Source organism: Vespa mandarinia, chromosome 9 (assembly GCF_050613455.1).
Source record: "Vespa mandarinia isolate Hongniang chromosome 9, ASM5061345v1, whole genome shotgun sequence".
Lineage (NCBI taxonomy): Eukaryota > Metazoa > Arthropoda > Insecta > Hymenoptera > Vespidae > Vespa > Vespa mandarinia.
The window spans coordinates 6,902,474-6,920,000 of record NC_140818.1 but is presented as its reverse complement, the minus strand read 5'-3'; the positions used below and the strand labels follow the sequence as shown (position 1 = coordinate 6,920,000).

The following is a 17,527-nucleotide window of genomic DNA, read 5'->3' as shown; positions in this document are numbered from 1 at the left end:
GCACATACTCTCGACGATCCAGATAAATCGCCGCTTATTCGCTTTCGAATAAGGGTAGAAAAGGAGTCTTCTTATCGACGACACATTATTTATAGAGTGTTACGTTCGTCTCTACGAATGTGACTGGGAACATTATTACTCAAGGATGCATCACCTTCTTGATCATGCCAAAAAATCTTATGATGGTTATCATTTCTCAACGAAGAAAAAAAAATATTTTTCATTCCCTTTTTTCTAATTATCAAATATTCACCATCAAGTCGTAAATAAATATGTATGATATATCATCAAAAATATAATTATTTATTCCTCTCTCTCTCTCTCTCCTTTTCTGTCTCTGTCTTTCTTAAAATCATTTTTAATTTCTACGAATGAAATTATAGGAACGAATACGACGACAATTATCATTGTACAATGGTACTATCATAGAATTTCATCGACTCAATGCAAGTTTTACAACGCCATATGTTTGTCAGACACCAAATAAACGTATCGACCACAACGAACTAAATGCGGGCGAACTCGTTTCACGATGGACATTTATAATCATTCCCCTTTTCTCTCTCTCTCTCTCTCTCTCTCTCTCTCGATCGTTTCGATAAACTCGCTAATAGTTTTATTTTGCGCGGAAACCACGCCCAATCCTGACTAATTTGCCTATTGCGTTTCAAGCCAGACGAGACTCGTTACGTTGGAATTTACATTTCGAACAATACGAAAAAAAGAGATGGACAGGTAGATAGATAGATAGATAGATAGATAGACAGAAAAAAAGAGAAAGAGAGAAAGAGAGAGAGAGAGAGAGAGAGAGAGAGAGAGAGAGAGAGAGAAAAAGAGAAAAAGAGAGAGAGAGAGAAAGACAAAGCACAAGGATTCTCTAGAAAATTACTAAAGGAAGAATAGACTTTTCGCGATTTTCCATAGACCTTTATCGAGCAAAAGGGTAGAACGGCAGATAGCGAGAATAATACTGGAAATAAAGGGGAGAAACGTTTATTGCGAGCTTCGCCGCAAGCTCGAGATGCAAACCAAAAGTAAGACCTTTAAACAGTACCATTTATCGTACTGCAGCTGGACGAAGCTAAAAGCGGAACCTTAAATGGTAGCCATTTATCGCAACACCATACGAACGCTTACTTCCTCTTGGTATACTCTAAACAATCTGCGAATATATCCAATGCATTATTATTCTTTCTCTCTCTCTCTCTCTCTCTTTCTCTCTCTTTCTTTTTCTCTCTCTCCCTTTCTTTCTTTCTTCTATTTTTTTCGTTCTTATTCGCTACTCTCAAGTCAGTAATAATGTCATATAACGAACGTCTACTTCACGAGTTTCCACAACTTCATCTAATTATGCAATGAAATTATTATAATAATTTCATCTAATGATTCAACGAAATACTTATATTTGATTTTTTTCTCCCTCTTTCTTTCTTTCATTTTTTTCTTTTTTTTTTGTAATTTTCAAGCAACCCTTAAAATTCGATATCTAGAGTAAGTAAAGGGGTCTTAAATTCGACACTTCTATTTAATTGGAACGATCCTGTATACGATGCATAACGACGTACATATATATATATATATATATATATATATATATATATACAACGTATAAGTGTCAACGTGATACTAATCGAACCTAACACGCGTGTACGATGCGGATCGTTAAACCATCATACTCGTTCCATTATAAGTATCTACAATATTTATTTTTATTAATTTTATTCACTGAAATATCACTGAAATATCACTGAAATATCACGATAGAGCATTTGGTTAATATTAATTATTTGTGTTTTTTTTTTCAAAAACTAATGGCAGGTTTTACATATTCATAGACATTATACAGAAACCTGTCACGTCGAATTTCATTAAGTTCTATTTGCTGAAACCATCAGGATAACGTTTCATTGGCGAAATTCATCGAGATTAAACTATTCCAATAGCGATCTCTTTCAATCTTTGTTACTTCTTCGAAAATCATTGACTTTGATACACGTAAATACGACTAACCATACTTTGTGTACCTCGTGGAAGATAAGTTCGCGGTTGTTTTAATTCTATTCCCTCATTAATATTCCTCTTCTCGCGAGAGCCACATAAATCACATACATGAAGTTGATTGCACTACGGTAAACTTGTAGGAAGCTCCATAGTACTGGTGATTCGTACTGTAATTTGACAATAACTTTCTACGTTTGCGACTTTGAGTTTACGTTGAATAAGAGCCCCCATACGTTGACGTAGTAGGGGGAAAGAGGAAGAAAAGCAACGACTACGACTACGACGATTACGACTACGACGACGTCGCGTTTATTTAAGTCAGATGAATGACGTTATATTAATATTACGAGCTCTGTGTGCCATTCCAACGTGAAGATTAAGCTCGACGAAAGAAAATGGGATACATCGACCTTAGAACTCAAGTCCCTCATGCGTTTCATACGCCTCATAAGATACCAAACATTTGTTCAAATCTATTCACTCAAGTTATTTAATAATGTTATACTCGAAATATTAACTTTTCTTTCTCTATCTCTCTTTCTCTCGTTATCTATAATCATAATGAACTAATTACGAACACGGTTAGTTTTCTCGAAATCGTAAAATAAAAAAGAGAGAATTCATTGATTGAATAAATTCATCGAATCTTTTTCTCTCTCTCTCTCTCTCTCTATATATATATATATATATATATATATATATATATATATCTTCCTCTCCATTTGGAAATTATCAACTAATCAACGAATAGCTGTGTCTATTTAGTTTACTATCCGTAACGCGAATTACCTTTGTATTTACTTTCTTATAATTATAAGACAAATGAAACTTCAGTTACACATGCGAGCGAAAATCCATATCAACCTGTAATTCATTTCCTATCGCATTAGGAGAAGTGAAGGGGGGGGGAAGTACGAGGAGACCTCGAAAGCAATTTAATTTGATACCAACGCATCGAATTCATTCGGTTTAATTCACATAAAAGGTGATTTGAAACTTTGCGTTTACGAATTTCTGTTTTGTCATTGTAAACGCATAATACTCTTCTCGTAGTAACCACGTAACTATGGTAACTTCTATTCCAATATTCACGGTCATTCGTTACACATATTATACATTAATAAACTTCGACGCGTGTTATAGCGTGTAAGTATGCGTGTACGGTAACCAGTCGATGTAGATTCAAATTCATTCGGTGACCCGTTATTGGCAGGAAATCATTGCTTAAAATCCAAATTGATCGACGCACGAAAATACCCATCGATTTATACGTTGAATTAACATGGAAAACTTTCGATGGACATACACGATCGTATCTGATTAATCTTATTACTAATTGCTATTATTGTTAACTACAGTCAGATTTTTCTTTAAAATAAAACGTCAATTAAATAAAATCATTTGTGAAAGTAAAGTAGATGGGAATTTTGAGTTTTCAAAACTCAAACTGTGGTTTTGTCGAAAGAGGGCCCTTTAAGAGAAAGGTAAAAGATATGGAGCTGTAGCACGGCTATTTTACATTCCGTATTTCTCGGTTCGTTATTTATGCAAACTACCGGAATATACGATGAGAAAATGTATGTTTATGCAAATGGCTTGTACAAGCTTTGAGATATGTTTCGAGGAAAAGTCTTAACCTTTAACACCAGCTGGTATTCAAGACTTAAGAAAGAGTCTCTTTAAAGGGAAATCCAATACAAAAGAGTTTCTGTATCAATGACTAGAGATAAAAAAGATATCGAATTTAACGTTAAAGGATAAGTTTTCTTAAGTATAAAAAGTTTTTTAAGTAATAAAATTGAATATATAAATACTTATTCAAAAAGTGTTATAGAAAGAGCAAGCAAGCAATGATGATTCATAGTCGTTTTCAACAGTGCGAGGGAACGCGAACAGTAAAGTGAGATTCTTAAGATTAGAGTACACTCGTATCTAACTCATAATTAGCGTGTTTTAATGACGATGCTTTGCCAAGTGTACCGACGTGGATCGCTACTTCACTCTTCTTAATCATGAAAAAGACGTTGCCTGGAGGCACAATCTAACGACGACGACTTTCGAAGATGCCTAAGAATTCTCTTTATGTGACTCGCAAAGATATTTCAACGTTTTCATCTTTTCTAACGTATAATAAATAGAAAAACAAAAAAAGATTCGGAGATAATAAAAGTGGTTATCTATTTTCGATACAATGAAATGAAATTTCGTTCGGTTTAAAAAATGAGATATCAAAATAAAAAAAAAAGAAAATTCTGTATTGTATAAGAACGAACGATGAGAAAAATCCAAGAGAATTTTGATCGTTGGCGTTAATTAAAATAATGCTTACGAGATAATTAATTTGTGGTGGCGTAAAGTGATGGACGAGCACTTGGGTACACTATTCCTCTGGACTGCGTATAAAGAGAGAGAGAGAGAAAGAGAGAGAGAGAGAGAGAGGAAAGAGGATATAATAATGCTGCTACGCGGTAGCCAACACCGGAACATTCACCGTACGCAAATTAATCGATTAGAATTAATTGTTCCAGCTCGTTGCTGTGAACTGATACATACAGTCAGTCAGAGAAATGTTTTAACTCTTTTTCAGATGTAATAACTTTTTTTAGACTATTTTAGGTGTTTTACATTTTTAAGTATATATATATATATATATATATATATATATATATATATATATATATACTTAATAATAAATATATACTTAATATATATATATATATATATGTAAATCTGCGTGTGTGTGTGTATGTGTATATGTGTATGTAAATATGCATTGTATAAATTAGATGAAGAATTTAAGAAAAAAATTGTTTTAAAAAATGTCAGTATATTTTTGTGTACTAACTGTACATACAACATATACACAAAGAACGTTTATATATATTATATATATATATATATATATATATATATATATATATATAAACATCCTTTTTTTCACGTAAGCTTGAGTTTCGTTCCTTCGTAAAATATAAAACGATTTATACGCTGCTGACTTTTATCACGCGCTATGTCCTCTTAATATTCCACTCCTGGCCATCACTTATCATAATATTTTCTTCCCGCGCATTAATATTTTGAGCTAGTTCGCGAGTTTCCTTTCCGCGGAGACTCTTTTTCTCTGGTAAAAATTTCAAAACTCGGGAAACAGACGCTGCGAGTGGCAGCTGCAAAAGCTTAACCTCCTGCGGCCTCTTCAACCCCCTACATTTGTTCGTTTGTTCGTTCGGTCAGGAGCTGAGTCACCTCCGTAAAAAACTTGTTCGAACTTTGCGAATAAAAACGAGTGGTTGCTTTTGACCAAACGACAATATGATTTTACGATGACACCACAAATGTTCACTTTATTTTTGAACGGTGTCCTTGATGAATGAATCTTCTTCTGTTTTTCAAATAATTTCTTTTCATTTTAAATATCTAAAATCGTAAAAAATAAAAAAAAAGAATTTTATTTATGAATTATACTATTGCATTCGTTGACATATTTTTTCTTTCTTTTCCTTTTCTTTTCTTTTTTCTTTTTTTTTTTTTTTAAGGATCACCCAGTGTACATTACGAACATGACTATCAAGAAACTACATTCTCAGAAGGATCAGATTTACACGAACGTTATTTTTAAAGAGCAACAACGTAACGTAGAGAGCATGCAAGGGGATGACCATTTGTAGGACTCGTTTTGCATAAGTGTATAACGTTATCACATTCGTGCAACTTGGTACGATGGCTTGTGGCTAAAGGTGGTAACAAGGAGAGAGAGAGAGAGAGAGAGAGAGAGGGAAAAAGAGAGAATGTGTATGTACCAAGGGAGTATAGTCTCGACTTAATTGTACATTGTGCCCGAGATCTCTGGAATATAATCTATTATACTTCTTGTAAATGTATTCTTTATATAGAATCTCAAATTAAATGTATTAAATGAGAAGCACAGGTGACGTACTTTTCATTTTGACGTTATGATCGATGAACTGCCTCATCATCATTGGGTTTTTTCCTGCTTCGTGTAATCGGTTGAGAGAGTAATCAAAAAAAAAAAAAATAATTAATAATAATTTATTATATAATTAATAATAATAATATATATATATATATATATATACGAAAGTGCAGAGACAACATATTGCTATATTATAATATATCGAGCGTATAGTTTTTCTCGGACAAAATATCTTGGCGCAAAATTTCGAAATTGAAGGAGCGTCACCAATAGAATTTTGTTAGTTCGACAATGCTACGGAAAGCTTTTTCTCACGGCAACAAAATCGAGTTTCACCGGCTTGCCGAACGAGCAAACGAGGAAAAGAGTAAAGAGAGAGAGAGAAAGACGGCAGATCGGAAAGAAAAACGGAAAGAGAGATAGATAGCTATACTACATCGAAAAATAGAAAGATAAAGAGATAGATAGAAAGAAAGAAAGAGAGAGAGAGAGAGAGAAAGAGAGAGAAACAGAGAGACAGAGAGAGAGAGAGAGAGAATGAAAGAAAGAGAAAGACAACGTCCGATGACTTTTGGCTCCTATCTACGGTGTCCTGATTTATCGCATTACATACAGCGCACTGACGCTTTACACGAGCGAGCGGGAGCCACGATGCTTCGGGCTTCTCAGGAACGAATTTTATTTACTTTCAGCAAATCGATCGGTGGGTGGCACGGAAAGGAAGGGTGTTACGCTGCTGCCGGCAGTGCTCGTGGCAGTGGATGGGTCGCCACCAAGCCTGGGAAAGCGAACCGACGACGTAGAGTTACGTGTTGGTGTTACTGATGTTGAAGTTGGTAGTATTAGTAATAGTTGTATTAGTAGTAGTAGTAGTAGTAGTAGTAGTAGTAGTAGTAATAGTAATAGTAGTAGTGGTGGTGGTGGTGGTGGTAGTGGAGGTGGTGGTCTCGTCGGGCTGCCCTGCCCTGGCCTCGCCTCGCCTCGCCTCGCCTCACCTCGCCTCACCTCGCCTCACCTCGCCTCACCTCACCTCACCTCACCTCGCCTCACCCCCACAAACCAACAGCAACCCACTCAACCCCCTTCTAGCCTTTCGTTTCGCCCGACGTTATATCATAGTCTCCTTCTTCCAACTCGTGAATTTTACGCCGACAAATCGGCCCTTCTGAAAACGAGGAGCACACGATTCCAGCTCCTTCTTCCTACGTTCTGCGTTTCACGGCTCGCCGCTTCGAGAGGAGCAGACTCTCGCGAAATAAAAGGGAGGGACTCTTTCTATCGGATAGAGTCCCTTTCCGAATCGAGAAAGAGACTTTTCTTTATGGAGATGAAAAATGGTTCGCCAAAGGGGACACCCTAACATTTATATTATCCTTCAATTTCTACGATACCACTTTTGTTATTTTCCTTTTTTACATTTTTTTGTTTCCTTTATTCTTCTATTTTTGTGTTCTCACTTTTTCTCTCTCTCTCTCTCTCTCTCTTTTTCTCTATCCATAATATCCATTATGTTTTTTATTATTCATTCCATCTCGCTCATATCGTGTCGATTTCGATTATTACATAACAAATAGATCTGCCGTATTAAAAGCCGCCGTAGTATCATATTAATTATATCTCATTAGTAAAAGGTTTACTGTCGTCGATATCTCGTGCGCATCGAGCAACAGCTGTGTGAGCTTTTAAAAGCTAGCCGAGAGGTAATTCGACGACATAAATTAAAACCTAACCGCGTACGACGTAACAGGAGGAACTAATCGATTATGGAACGATGTACTATTATCTCCTTAGATTCTTTTTAACTCTCTTATTTATTTTCTGACGAATGATTTCTTTGATATAGATAATGGGTCAACAAGAGCAATTAACGCGAGTATCGATTTATGACGATCTTAAAAAGAAAAATTCTGATAAGAGAGCTTATTCTTATTCTTTGGGGTAATCAAAAAGTCTCCCAAGAGTCGTTCGTTGGTACTACGCTTTATTACGTAAAGGACTTCGAGAGATCTTCTTCTAGTAAAGAAAGGTAGAGAGGAGAAAGAGAGAAGAAAAAAATCAAGTAAAAATTACGCTGATGACAAAGACGAACTGAGAGTATGAAAAAAAAAGTAGGAAGATGATCGCTCGACAAAAAAAAAAAAGTAACTTTTCTCGGAGTACTCACATATTTTCTCTCTCTCTCTCTCTCTCTCTCTCTCTCTCTCTCTCGTTTTGGTAGTATTCCTAACGCGTTTCCAGCCTCGTTCCTTCGTGGCGGAAGTGAGGCTACTACGTGCCGATATTAAAGTGCTATTTAGCTCTCGGAATAGTCGGAATTAAAATTCCACCGACGAATTCTATCTCGGCGAGCGAGGGTGGATCGGCCATGAAAGAGAGAGAGAGAGAGAGAGAGAGAGAGAGAGAGAGAGAGAGAGAGAGAGAGAGATGAAGGGTTGAATGAATGAACGTATAAAAGAAAGAGAAGGAGGTATCCATGTAGAGCCGAGCTTATACATGCGCTTGTGCATGCGAGCATACTGTACGTATAGTCATGTACCCTCATTATGCTCTTCTCTCTCTCTCTCTCTCTCTCTCTCTCTTTCTCTTTCTCTTTCTCTCTCTCTCTGTGTGTCTCTCTTTCTCTTTCTCTCTCTCTCTGTGTGTCTCTCTTTCTCTTTCTCTCTCTCTTTCTCTGTCTCTTTTTTTTCTCTAGTAATTCGGTAACTTAAAAAAAGCTGGAATTTTCAAGGCGATTCTAACGCGAGTACCGAGAGTTCGTTATCGAAGTTATAAAATCGCAGAGTAGGCCAACTTTTCTCGTACTATTAAGTCGAATTAACTTTACAACGAAAATCTTAAACATTTTCATAGTGCTAAAAATATATGTATAAAAATATATACATACATATATGTATACTTTTATATATAAATGGGTACGTAAAGATAATTCAAAATTCGTACACTTTGAATTCCATGTTTCGATTAGAACGTAAATTCTCTTTATTGCGGTTACTTCTATTCTCTCTTTCTATCTATCTTTCTCTCTCTCTCTCTCTCTCTTTCTCTTTCTCTTTCTCTCTCTCTCTCTTTCTCTCTCTCGCTCTTTCTCTTTTGTGATTCTTGTTATTCTGCAAATTGAATTGGTTTAGAAAGGAGTAATTGAATGAAATGTTAGTTACCTTTAGTGGGCGAGTCTTCGTTTGATATAAAGTGAACTGACATACAAACAAAAGTCGGTACACACGTCCATCAAGTTAATATTCCTCTTATTCGCTTATTTTAAACGTTGAGTTACGATTTAAATTTAAAACTCACAGACCCGTACACTCAGTCTGATTGAGAAACATACGTATGAACCGTTATAACCGATCGATATCCATCGGCAAATATCTATAATCAAACGACAAAACGATCGGGGATTGAAGTATTTAAGTGTAGATACGTTTAAAATGATACCATGTGCGTTCTCACAAAATCAATGATTTTTAATCGAGTTAAAGCGACACGAACGATAATTTCGTGTAGTACGTGAAAAATAGTCGTCGAATGGAGAGTAAAAAAAAAAAAAAAAAAAAGAAAAAAGGGAGGGAGAGGGGAAAAAAAAGAAGGTGCAGTTATATAAAACATCCGATTCCACGCTGCAAATCGAGAAAATTCCATTTAATTGTAAATCGACGAATGAAATGTCACGGTATTTGAATTTACTTCGATCCTAATCAATAATCGTTTCGTAATGATCATCCGAAACGTGTTTTTTCGTAGCGTATCATTGCGTATACGTTGATATGTACGACGATATCAATGGTTAAAAAGAATGAGAACGAGATAGAAAACGAGAACGAAATAGAGAACGAGAAAGAGAAAGAAAACCATGAAAATTTCGTCCTGGTACGTTTTACCTAAAGAAAATCGATATTTCCTCGACGACGAGTGGCCCAAGCTTATTCCGCGTTTCATTCGCGTGGTAATTGCCTTCTCAAAAAAAAAAGAATTTTCTCTCTCTCTCTCTCTCTTTCTTGCTCTCTTTCTTTCTCTCTCTCTTTCTCTCTCTCTCACTCTCTCTCTCGTTCTTTCTCTTTTCATTTCTCTGACATACGTATGTCTTGTACATAACGTACATATTCTATGTCGACAGTGTGCACGACGAGTGCAGAATATCGATCCTTTGAATATTTTAAGGTGCCCTACATATATTTGACGCGTTCCTAGAGCACTGAGGAAGATCGTCCTCCGGCGCCATGCTCTAAGAACATACGAAAACGATTGAACGAGAAATTCTGCCCAATTATCTCTATCTCCATCTTTCTCTCTCCCTCTTTCTATATATCTATCGATCTATCTATCTATCCATCTATGTATCTATCGATTTCTTTCTCTCTCTCTCTCTCTCTCTCTCTCGCTCTGGTGATGGTGTGTTACGGTCGTCACTTAATCGAGCAAACTAATTTCACCGGATACTATCCTCGCATGATTGGGCAAAAGTATTCGAGTAGATAGCAGGGTCACGCTTGATCGACGAAGCGTGTTTCAATCGTGGTACACGTTCGGAGCACATAATCGAGCGCACGCTTCGAAAGTAAACGCGCGATAAACGCCGACGTCGAACATAAAAATCGATCTTACGTATTCGCATAAGGATAGCAAGTATATATGTGTATAGTGTGAGAGCACAATTGATGCTAAAAAAAGATCAATGGAAAGAGTGTTGTAAAGGATATATTAAAAATATATATATGCATATATACATATATATATATATATACATATATATATAGGTATATATCGTCTATATATTTACCTTGTAACGCTCCAATTCGTAACATCGGTCGAGGTGCTCGCGAAAGCGCGGCACATTGTCACCACAGTGCTGAGGCAAAGATCCATGGTGCTGCTGGCGATCATGAACGCTGCCATCATCGCTTGATATCCGTGGCTCACTGTGTATATGTTATAATGATAATAACGTAAGATAGAAGAAAATAAATCCACGATCATTCGCAAACACATAAAACGAGAATAAGTATAAGAAGCACCAAATAGTAGTAGTAGTAGTAGTAATAATAGTAGTAGTAATTGTAGTAATGGCAGTAGTAGTAGTAGTAGTGGTGGTGGTGGTGGTATCAATGTAAAAAACTGATAGTAAAGAACGTAAACAACGAAGAAGAATATAAAGAAGGACGAATCGTCGTCGTCCTTCTTCTTCGTGACACACGAATAATAATAATACACACAAGGAACGATAATCCCACGGGAAAGGTCGCACGTGTTTTAGGGTGGTTTTAACGGGCACGATAGCACACACACGGGAGTACGAAGTTCTCCTTGAAGGTTAATAATCCTTTGATAAATAGAACAGAGATCTTGAGTCAGCAACGACAAGAGTAACAATAGAAGTCGCAAGATTCTTCACCACGACGACGACGACGACGACGACGATGATGTTGATGACGATGGCGACGACGACGACGACGGCGACAGTGGTTGCGATGATGTTGAGGAGAACACTCGCCAGCACCAGCAGTACCAATAGTGATAGTACTCTTATTAGCGATCGCGTAGTACGACAATGCTTGACGAGGCTCATATTGTCAGGAGGAACCGATGATAGCCGTGACGTCGAGTGCCAGGTTTTGCGGCTCGACGCGTACGTTATCGGGCGACATCGCGTCGCGACATTCGTGCGATCACACGATGGACCAGGGAAAGTAATCACGAAGAAGAACACACCACTCTGAATCGAAGAAGCTCGATCGTTATTTCTTTAACTCTCTCTCTTTCTCTCTCTCTCTCTCTCTTTCTTTCTCACTCACTCACTCTCACTCTCTCTCTCTCTCTCTCTCTCTCTCTTTCTCTCTGTTAGACGCAATCACATTATTTCTCTTCTTCTTCTGTCTTCTGATCAATTTTTCTTCGTGTCTCTTTTTTGTTATATACAATAATGACGAAAACGATGATGATGACGATGACGATGACGATGCCAATGAGGAGGACGACGACGACGACGACGACGACGACGACGATTGTAACGACGGTGCGTGTCTATCTTAATCGCGGCGCGACGCGACGCACGCGGCACCGACATACATACGTATCAGAGGAGAGTTGGTACGGAACTACTGACGGCTCCTCCGTTCTCGGCACTCGCATCCCCACCACCTCGCGACCGGCTCGCCCCACTACCATCGAGCGAGTACGCGCGCGCCCCTTACCCCCTCCATCGGCCCGTGTAATAGGCACGCACCGAGCTACCCGGAGCGTGACACACGCTCACGGCTCGTAGTGGGGGCATCAGTCGCGTGGCAGTTCCGTCTTGGCGGGGTACGGAACGAACCGTCAAACAGAAAGAGAGGGACAGAGATAGCCAATCTTTCGCATGCGCATGCGTACTTCTCGAGATACTACTACTACTACTACTACTACTACTACTACTACTACTACTACTACTACTACTACTACTACTACTACTACTACTACGCACTACTACTACTACTACTACTACTACTACTATTATTATTATTATTATTATTATTATTATTACTACACTACTCTACTACGACTACTGCTACTATTTCTAGTACTACTACTAATACTAATATTACTAAGTCGTCACCCTTTCTGAAAATGTTACCTGAGTACCTTCTCACTCAAGCTTCTCTACATACTTGCATCTACCGATGGGACTTAATTCGATTACTGTTTTGAAATGTTCGATCAAAGCTAGTTGTGATATTCATAAGGTGATATCAAGCAGGAATCATAACTTGCTACTTAATTCCGTTCGATTTGATTAGTGCAAATGTTATATTTGAAATTCAAATGGAAAATCAACGGACTATAATATTTAATGATAAGGAATGGATCTGAGTTATTTCAAATGCAGAATATACGTGGATAAAAAGAAATGTAATTATTTTTAATGGATAACAATGGGAAAGTTTGTACAAAAGCAATGTTTGTAACTGTATTTAATCCCATTGCTACTTGTAATAATTGTGAGTACGTTTAACGATACACCGAAAACCATTACGAACGAATACGTTGACAAATTAACTACGCTAATATTTTCACCCCTGTGTTTCTCTCCGACTACAATGTCGCATTTTCAAATTAACCGCTTCGCCGATTCGACGCAAGCAAAAAGGTCAGAGACAGCTAATGAAAGGAGTCGCGCCTGCGCCATTGTCCAAGTTGAACTCGTTCACACAACGATTATCGAGTGTATGGCACGCATTTATCTCGAGTGATCTTCATTCCTTGTGTCTTTCAAGATCAGTATTCACCTTTCGAAATATCTGATGGACGATTTGACACTTGTCTACCTGACGCTGTAATAATATTTTAAAGGATCTTTTAAATCTGTCGATAAAAAGGCTTTCGATGTCGTTCGAACTGACAATCACTATCGGAGATAACTCGATCCTGAATTATTCATGAATCAGACGGACCAGTTAGATTCCGACAAGACGATATATATTAATGATTATAATACGATTATAAAAAGTATGATCTATGTTAATTTATAAATCATAGGGACCACAAGAGATCGTTGGATGATATCGATAATATGTTCTGTAAATATAGAAAACAGCTTCTAAGATTCATATTATAGATTGAGAAAGAGAGAGAGAGAGAGAGAGAGAGAGAGATTGAGAGAGAGAGTATCTTGATCGAAAGTTTCGAAATGTCGATTGGCTATCCTAGCTTCTAAAATATTCAAGGTCGACCGAACCAAATTCACATTCGAATCTCGGCGATACATTTTCTCCTTCTCTCTCTCTCTCTCTCTTTCTCTGTAGAACGTTTTCCCTACAAATGCAGTATTCCCATTAGATCTCTGAGTAAATTTCAAATCGCCAGGGTGAGACGGAAAGGAATCTAGTAGGACACATGCGCATTACGATACCGCAGCGCACGTATTCCCCTGTAGAAAACGCACGTAAGCACGTACGTACGAAACGACGAAGACCGTGAGGATAGCAAAAGGAAGGAGAGAGTACGTTCGAAACCCGGCAATCACTAGAGTACGGTGATAACGAGAGCAACCACTGGGAATTTACGTGACTTCTGGGAAGAATATCACTTTGGAGTCATACTAGATTCCTTTTTCAATTTTCCTTTATTATTTTCATCGATGAAATTACATTTTGATGATGATGCATATAAAAATTATTAATAATTAATTGATATTTAACAAAGACACTTAGTTTAACGATTTTCTATTAAAAATGTATAATTAATTTTAATAATCATCTAATACAATCTTAAAAATATAATTATTTAATATAATCATCTATAAATATTTTTGATTTTTCGTTTTGATATTAATCATTATGGATGGTATATGGATCATGACATCTTTTCTATATTAGTTTGTATACAAGTACACGTTTACATCGTTGATGTCCGAGCAGCTTGTATTACGCATCACAGGGAGGATCTTCAAAAGGTTATTAATGGACGCGCTTATAGGGGTCGGCCTGTTTCAATAATCAAGCTCGTGTTTGCAAGGACACTTCTGGGAAGGCTTTCCCCCTTCTCACTAACAATTTCGCAGTATCACTCTGAATACGAGAAATTGACAAAAGTGGCCGAAACTTCCTGGTCTCATTAATTTGACATTGCTGCCATTGTGCCGTTCGAAAAGAAAAGAAAAGAAAAAAAAATAAATAAAAGAGCTGAGCACGAAGAATAGAAAAGGGGAAACGTTTCTTTCCTTCCAAGCTACTTCTTTTACCCTAAGGAGAATCATTGAACGGAATGGAATGACGGATGGACGTCGACGATGGTAAGACATAGTATCCTCTTCAAAATAATAAGGCTTCACATTTAATATTATTGTATTGCTCAGCTATTTCAGAGAAACAATTATATTACGAGGTAATTATATAAAGTTTCAAAGAATAATAGAAGTTAAGGCCGGAGTAATAGAAATAAAGTAGAGGATGGCCTTGTAAAATCTAACCGTAATAAAAGAAAATAAAGGTAACATAAACATTATACATGAGCACAATGTTTCCTACAAATGAATTTAAATCAAGTTATATTATCAGATAAAATATAATTACCTATTACTCAAGTAATTAAAAAGAATGGATCTTTATTAGATCGATCGATACATATGAATAGTAGTTAAAACATTCAACGATATTCGTTCGGATGGATTTTTTCATTTTTTCATTGATTATCCTCTTGATTTGATTAAAATGCATATATTGTTCGATTAGAAAAGATAACTTTATGTAAGTCCCTCACAACGATTTTCATCGATACTATACACTCAAACAATTTAATCAATATTATTTAAGTGAAACGAACGCGATATAAGTAATCAGTTATTTTTACGAAGAAAGACCAGGGAAGAAGAAATTTTTCTAAGGCATAAAGATAGTGCTTGCGCAAGCGACTCCTACGGGATCGTGAAAATGTATGAGGATAACGAAGAAAGGAGAAGGGCTTCTACCCCTTATCATTTCTCTTTCTCTCTCTCTCTCTCTCTCTCTCTCTCTCTTCCCTATTACTATCTCTATACTATATATATACCTATAATATGTATATATGTATATATATATATATATATATATATACATGCCTTCATCCTTGTCATACACATTCTTCTTTGAGCTTTCCCTCTTACTCTTCTCAGAAATGGTGAGAATCGGCAGAACATGAAAATGAGACTTCTCCCGTTGGGAGGTTATTCGCTAATCCTTGGATACCGGATTAAGTGCGGCTTCGACATAATTGATTTTCTAATATATATTAATCCAGGATATTGCTCGAGTTCGGCGACGTAGGCGAGTTGATAAGAAATCTAACGTGAAGTTCTATAATATATGTGTTTTTAGTCTTTCAAGATATTATTTAAAAATAATAAATTGAACGAATATATATTAGTTATTGATACATATAAAAGCACGAAATATATATATATATATATATATATATATATATATATATATAGTATAAAGATAATAGGATAAAGAAATATATTAGTAGGGAATATATTATTTATATATTTAGTTTGACTTTATGTAAAAATAATCAAACTTTCTATCCACATACACTGTATGTATATTTTTGAAAAATAAGGGACTCTAAAATCGTCTTCGTGGTGCTTCAACTAACCATGACATAGAACATAAGACCTAGTCGAGCTTTCTAAATCCGATGGTCCAGAAATCATTTGTAAGTCTCTAGCAAATAGTCGTTCGCTAAACCGACGGGTAACGTGACACGGTGAACTCATGTCGCAATTTAAATCACGTTGCGATTTTCGCGCATGATCGCATAAGCGTCTACAATTCTAAGATATAACAATGTCATTTCAATCGGATTTAGTAATGAGATTTGAGAATTATCATCGATATGACTTTTATCGCAAGAGTCGTCGTATTCATATTACATTATATTTTATAATACGCATATTTTCTATGCATGAAAAAAGAAAAAGAAAAAAAAATAATAATAAATAATGTGTTAAATCGTTTGCTTACACGATGTTAACAATGCAAATTTTATAAGAGAACAGGAAATATTAGCGAGCACGCAAAAGGTCAGGTATAATTAACATCGAGAAGTAGTAGAAATGAAAAGAGCGAAGGTCGTTCGTTTAAAGAGCCCTTAACCTTTTATTTTTACAATGCATACGAAAATATGTAAAATAAAATTATGCAAAGATTGTGTTAGTTAAGTAAAATCCAATCTATCTTGAAAGTCTACGAATTTATTAGCTGCATGTTTCTGTGTTTGTTTCTTTTTCTATTTCATTCTTTTCTCCTTCTCTCTCTCACTCTCTCTCTCTCTCTCTCTCTCTCTCCCTCTCTCTTCCCTTTTCTTCTTTTTTTTTATAAAGTTCACATTACACAATGTCACGAGTATCCGCATCGCCTGACTCAAATACGTGGGCATAGAGATCTGTATGTATATATATATATATATATATACATAAAATATATAATATATATATATATATATATATATATATATATATATATATTAGATCGTACGTGTACGTAAACCCTTGCTAATTCCCACGATTTACGTGCAAACCATATTTATTTCCACGATCCGCTTCGCCATCTTTCTTGGGCGACGTATAATCTTCGAGGAGATTCCAGGTCACGTCTCGGCATCGCTTTATTTGAGAAGAATGTGCGAAGAATGGCGAACGTGGTCAGAGAGGTACTCGGATTTTTCCTTCTTCTCTCTCTCTCTCTCTTTCTCTTTCTCTTTCTCTCTGTCTCTCCCTCTCCCCTCCCTCCCACTTGACTGGACTCTCTTACGAGATAGTGTCGGCTCGCGACATATTTGCCTAGGCTGTTCTAGACGAAGTACATAGAAGGGGAAGAAGAAGAAAAGAAAAAAAAAAGATAAAAAAAGAAAAAGAAAAAATAGAGAAAAGTAGCGGAAAAAGGTGCTGGTGGTACTCGTAGCCGACGGGGGGGGGAGGAGAGGGGTCGGCTGATGCTGCTGTTAGTTCTAGTAGTAGTAATAGTAGTAGTGTTAGTGGCAAAGGGGTGAGAGTAGACATATTGCCACTGTGGCACTATGCCAGCTTGAGTTTCTGCAAGGCATCCAAACGTAAATTGAATCGAGGACTAGTCTGAAATAAAT

The 17,527-nt window shown here is 36.6% G+C and overlaps 1 protein-coding gene across 3 annotated transcripts in view; it reads right to left on the bottom strand.

Annotated features, from left to right (window-relative positions):
- LOC118439856 (irregular chiasm C-roughest protein) overlaps positions 1-12,013 on the bottom strand; it is a 125,930-nt gene extending 113,917 nt beyond the window's left edge. For all 3 annotated transcript variants that reach the window (XM_035862068.2, XM_085659368.1, XM_035862069.2), the window contains exon 1: positions 10,713-12,013. In XM_035862068.2, the coding sequence (XP_035717961.1) occupies positions 10,713-10,921 (209 nt within the window). In that variant the 5' untranslated portion in view covers positions 10,922-12,013. The remainder of the gene's footprint in view (positions 1-10,712) is intronic.
- Between the last annotated feature and the right edge of the window lie 5,514 nt (positions 12,014-17,527).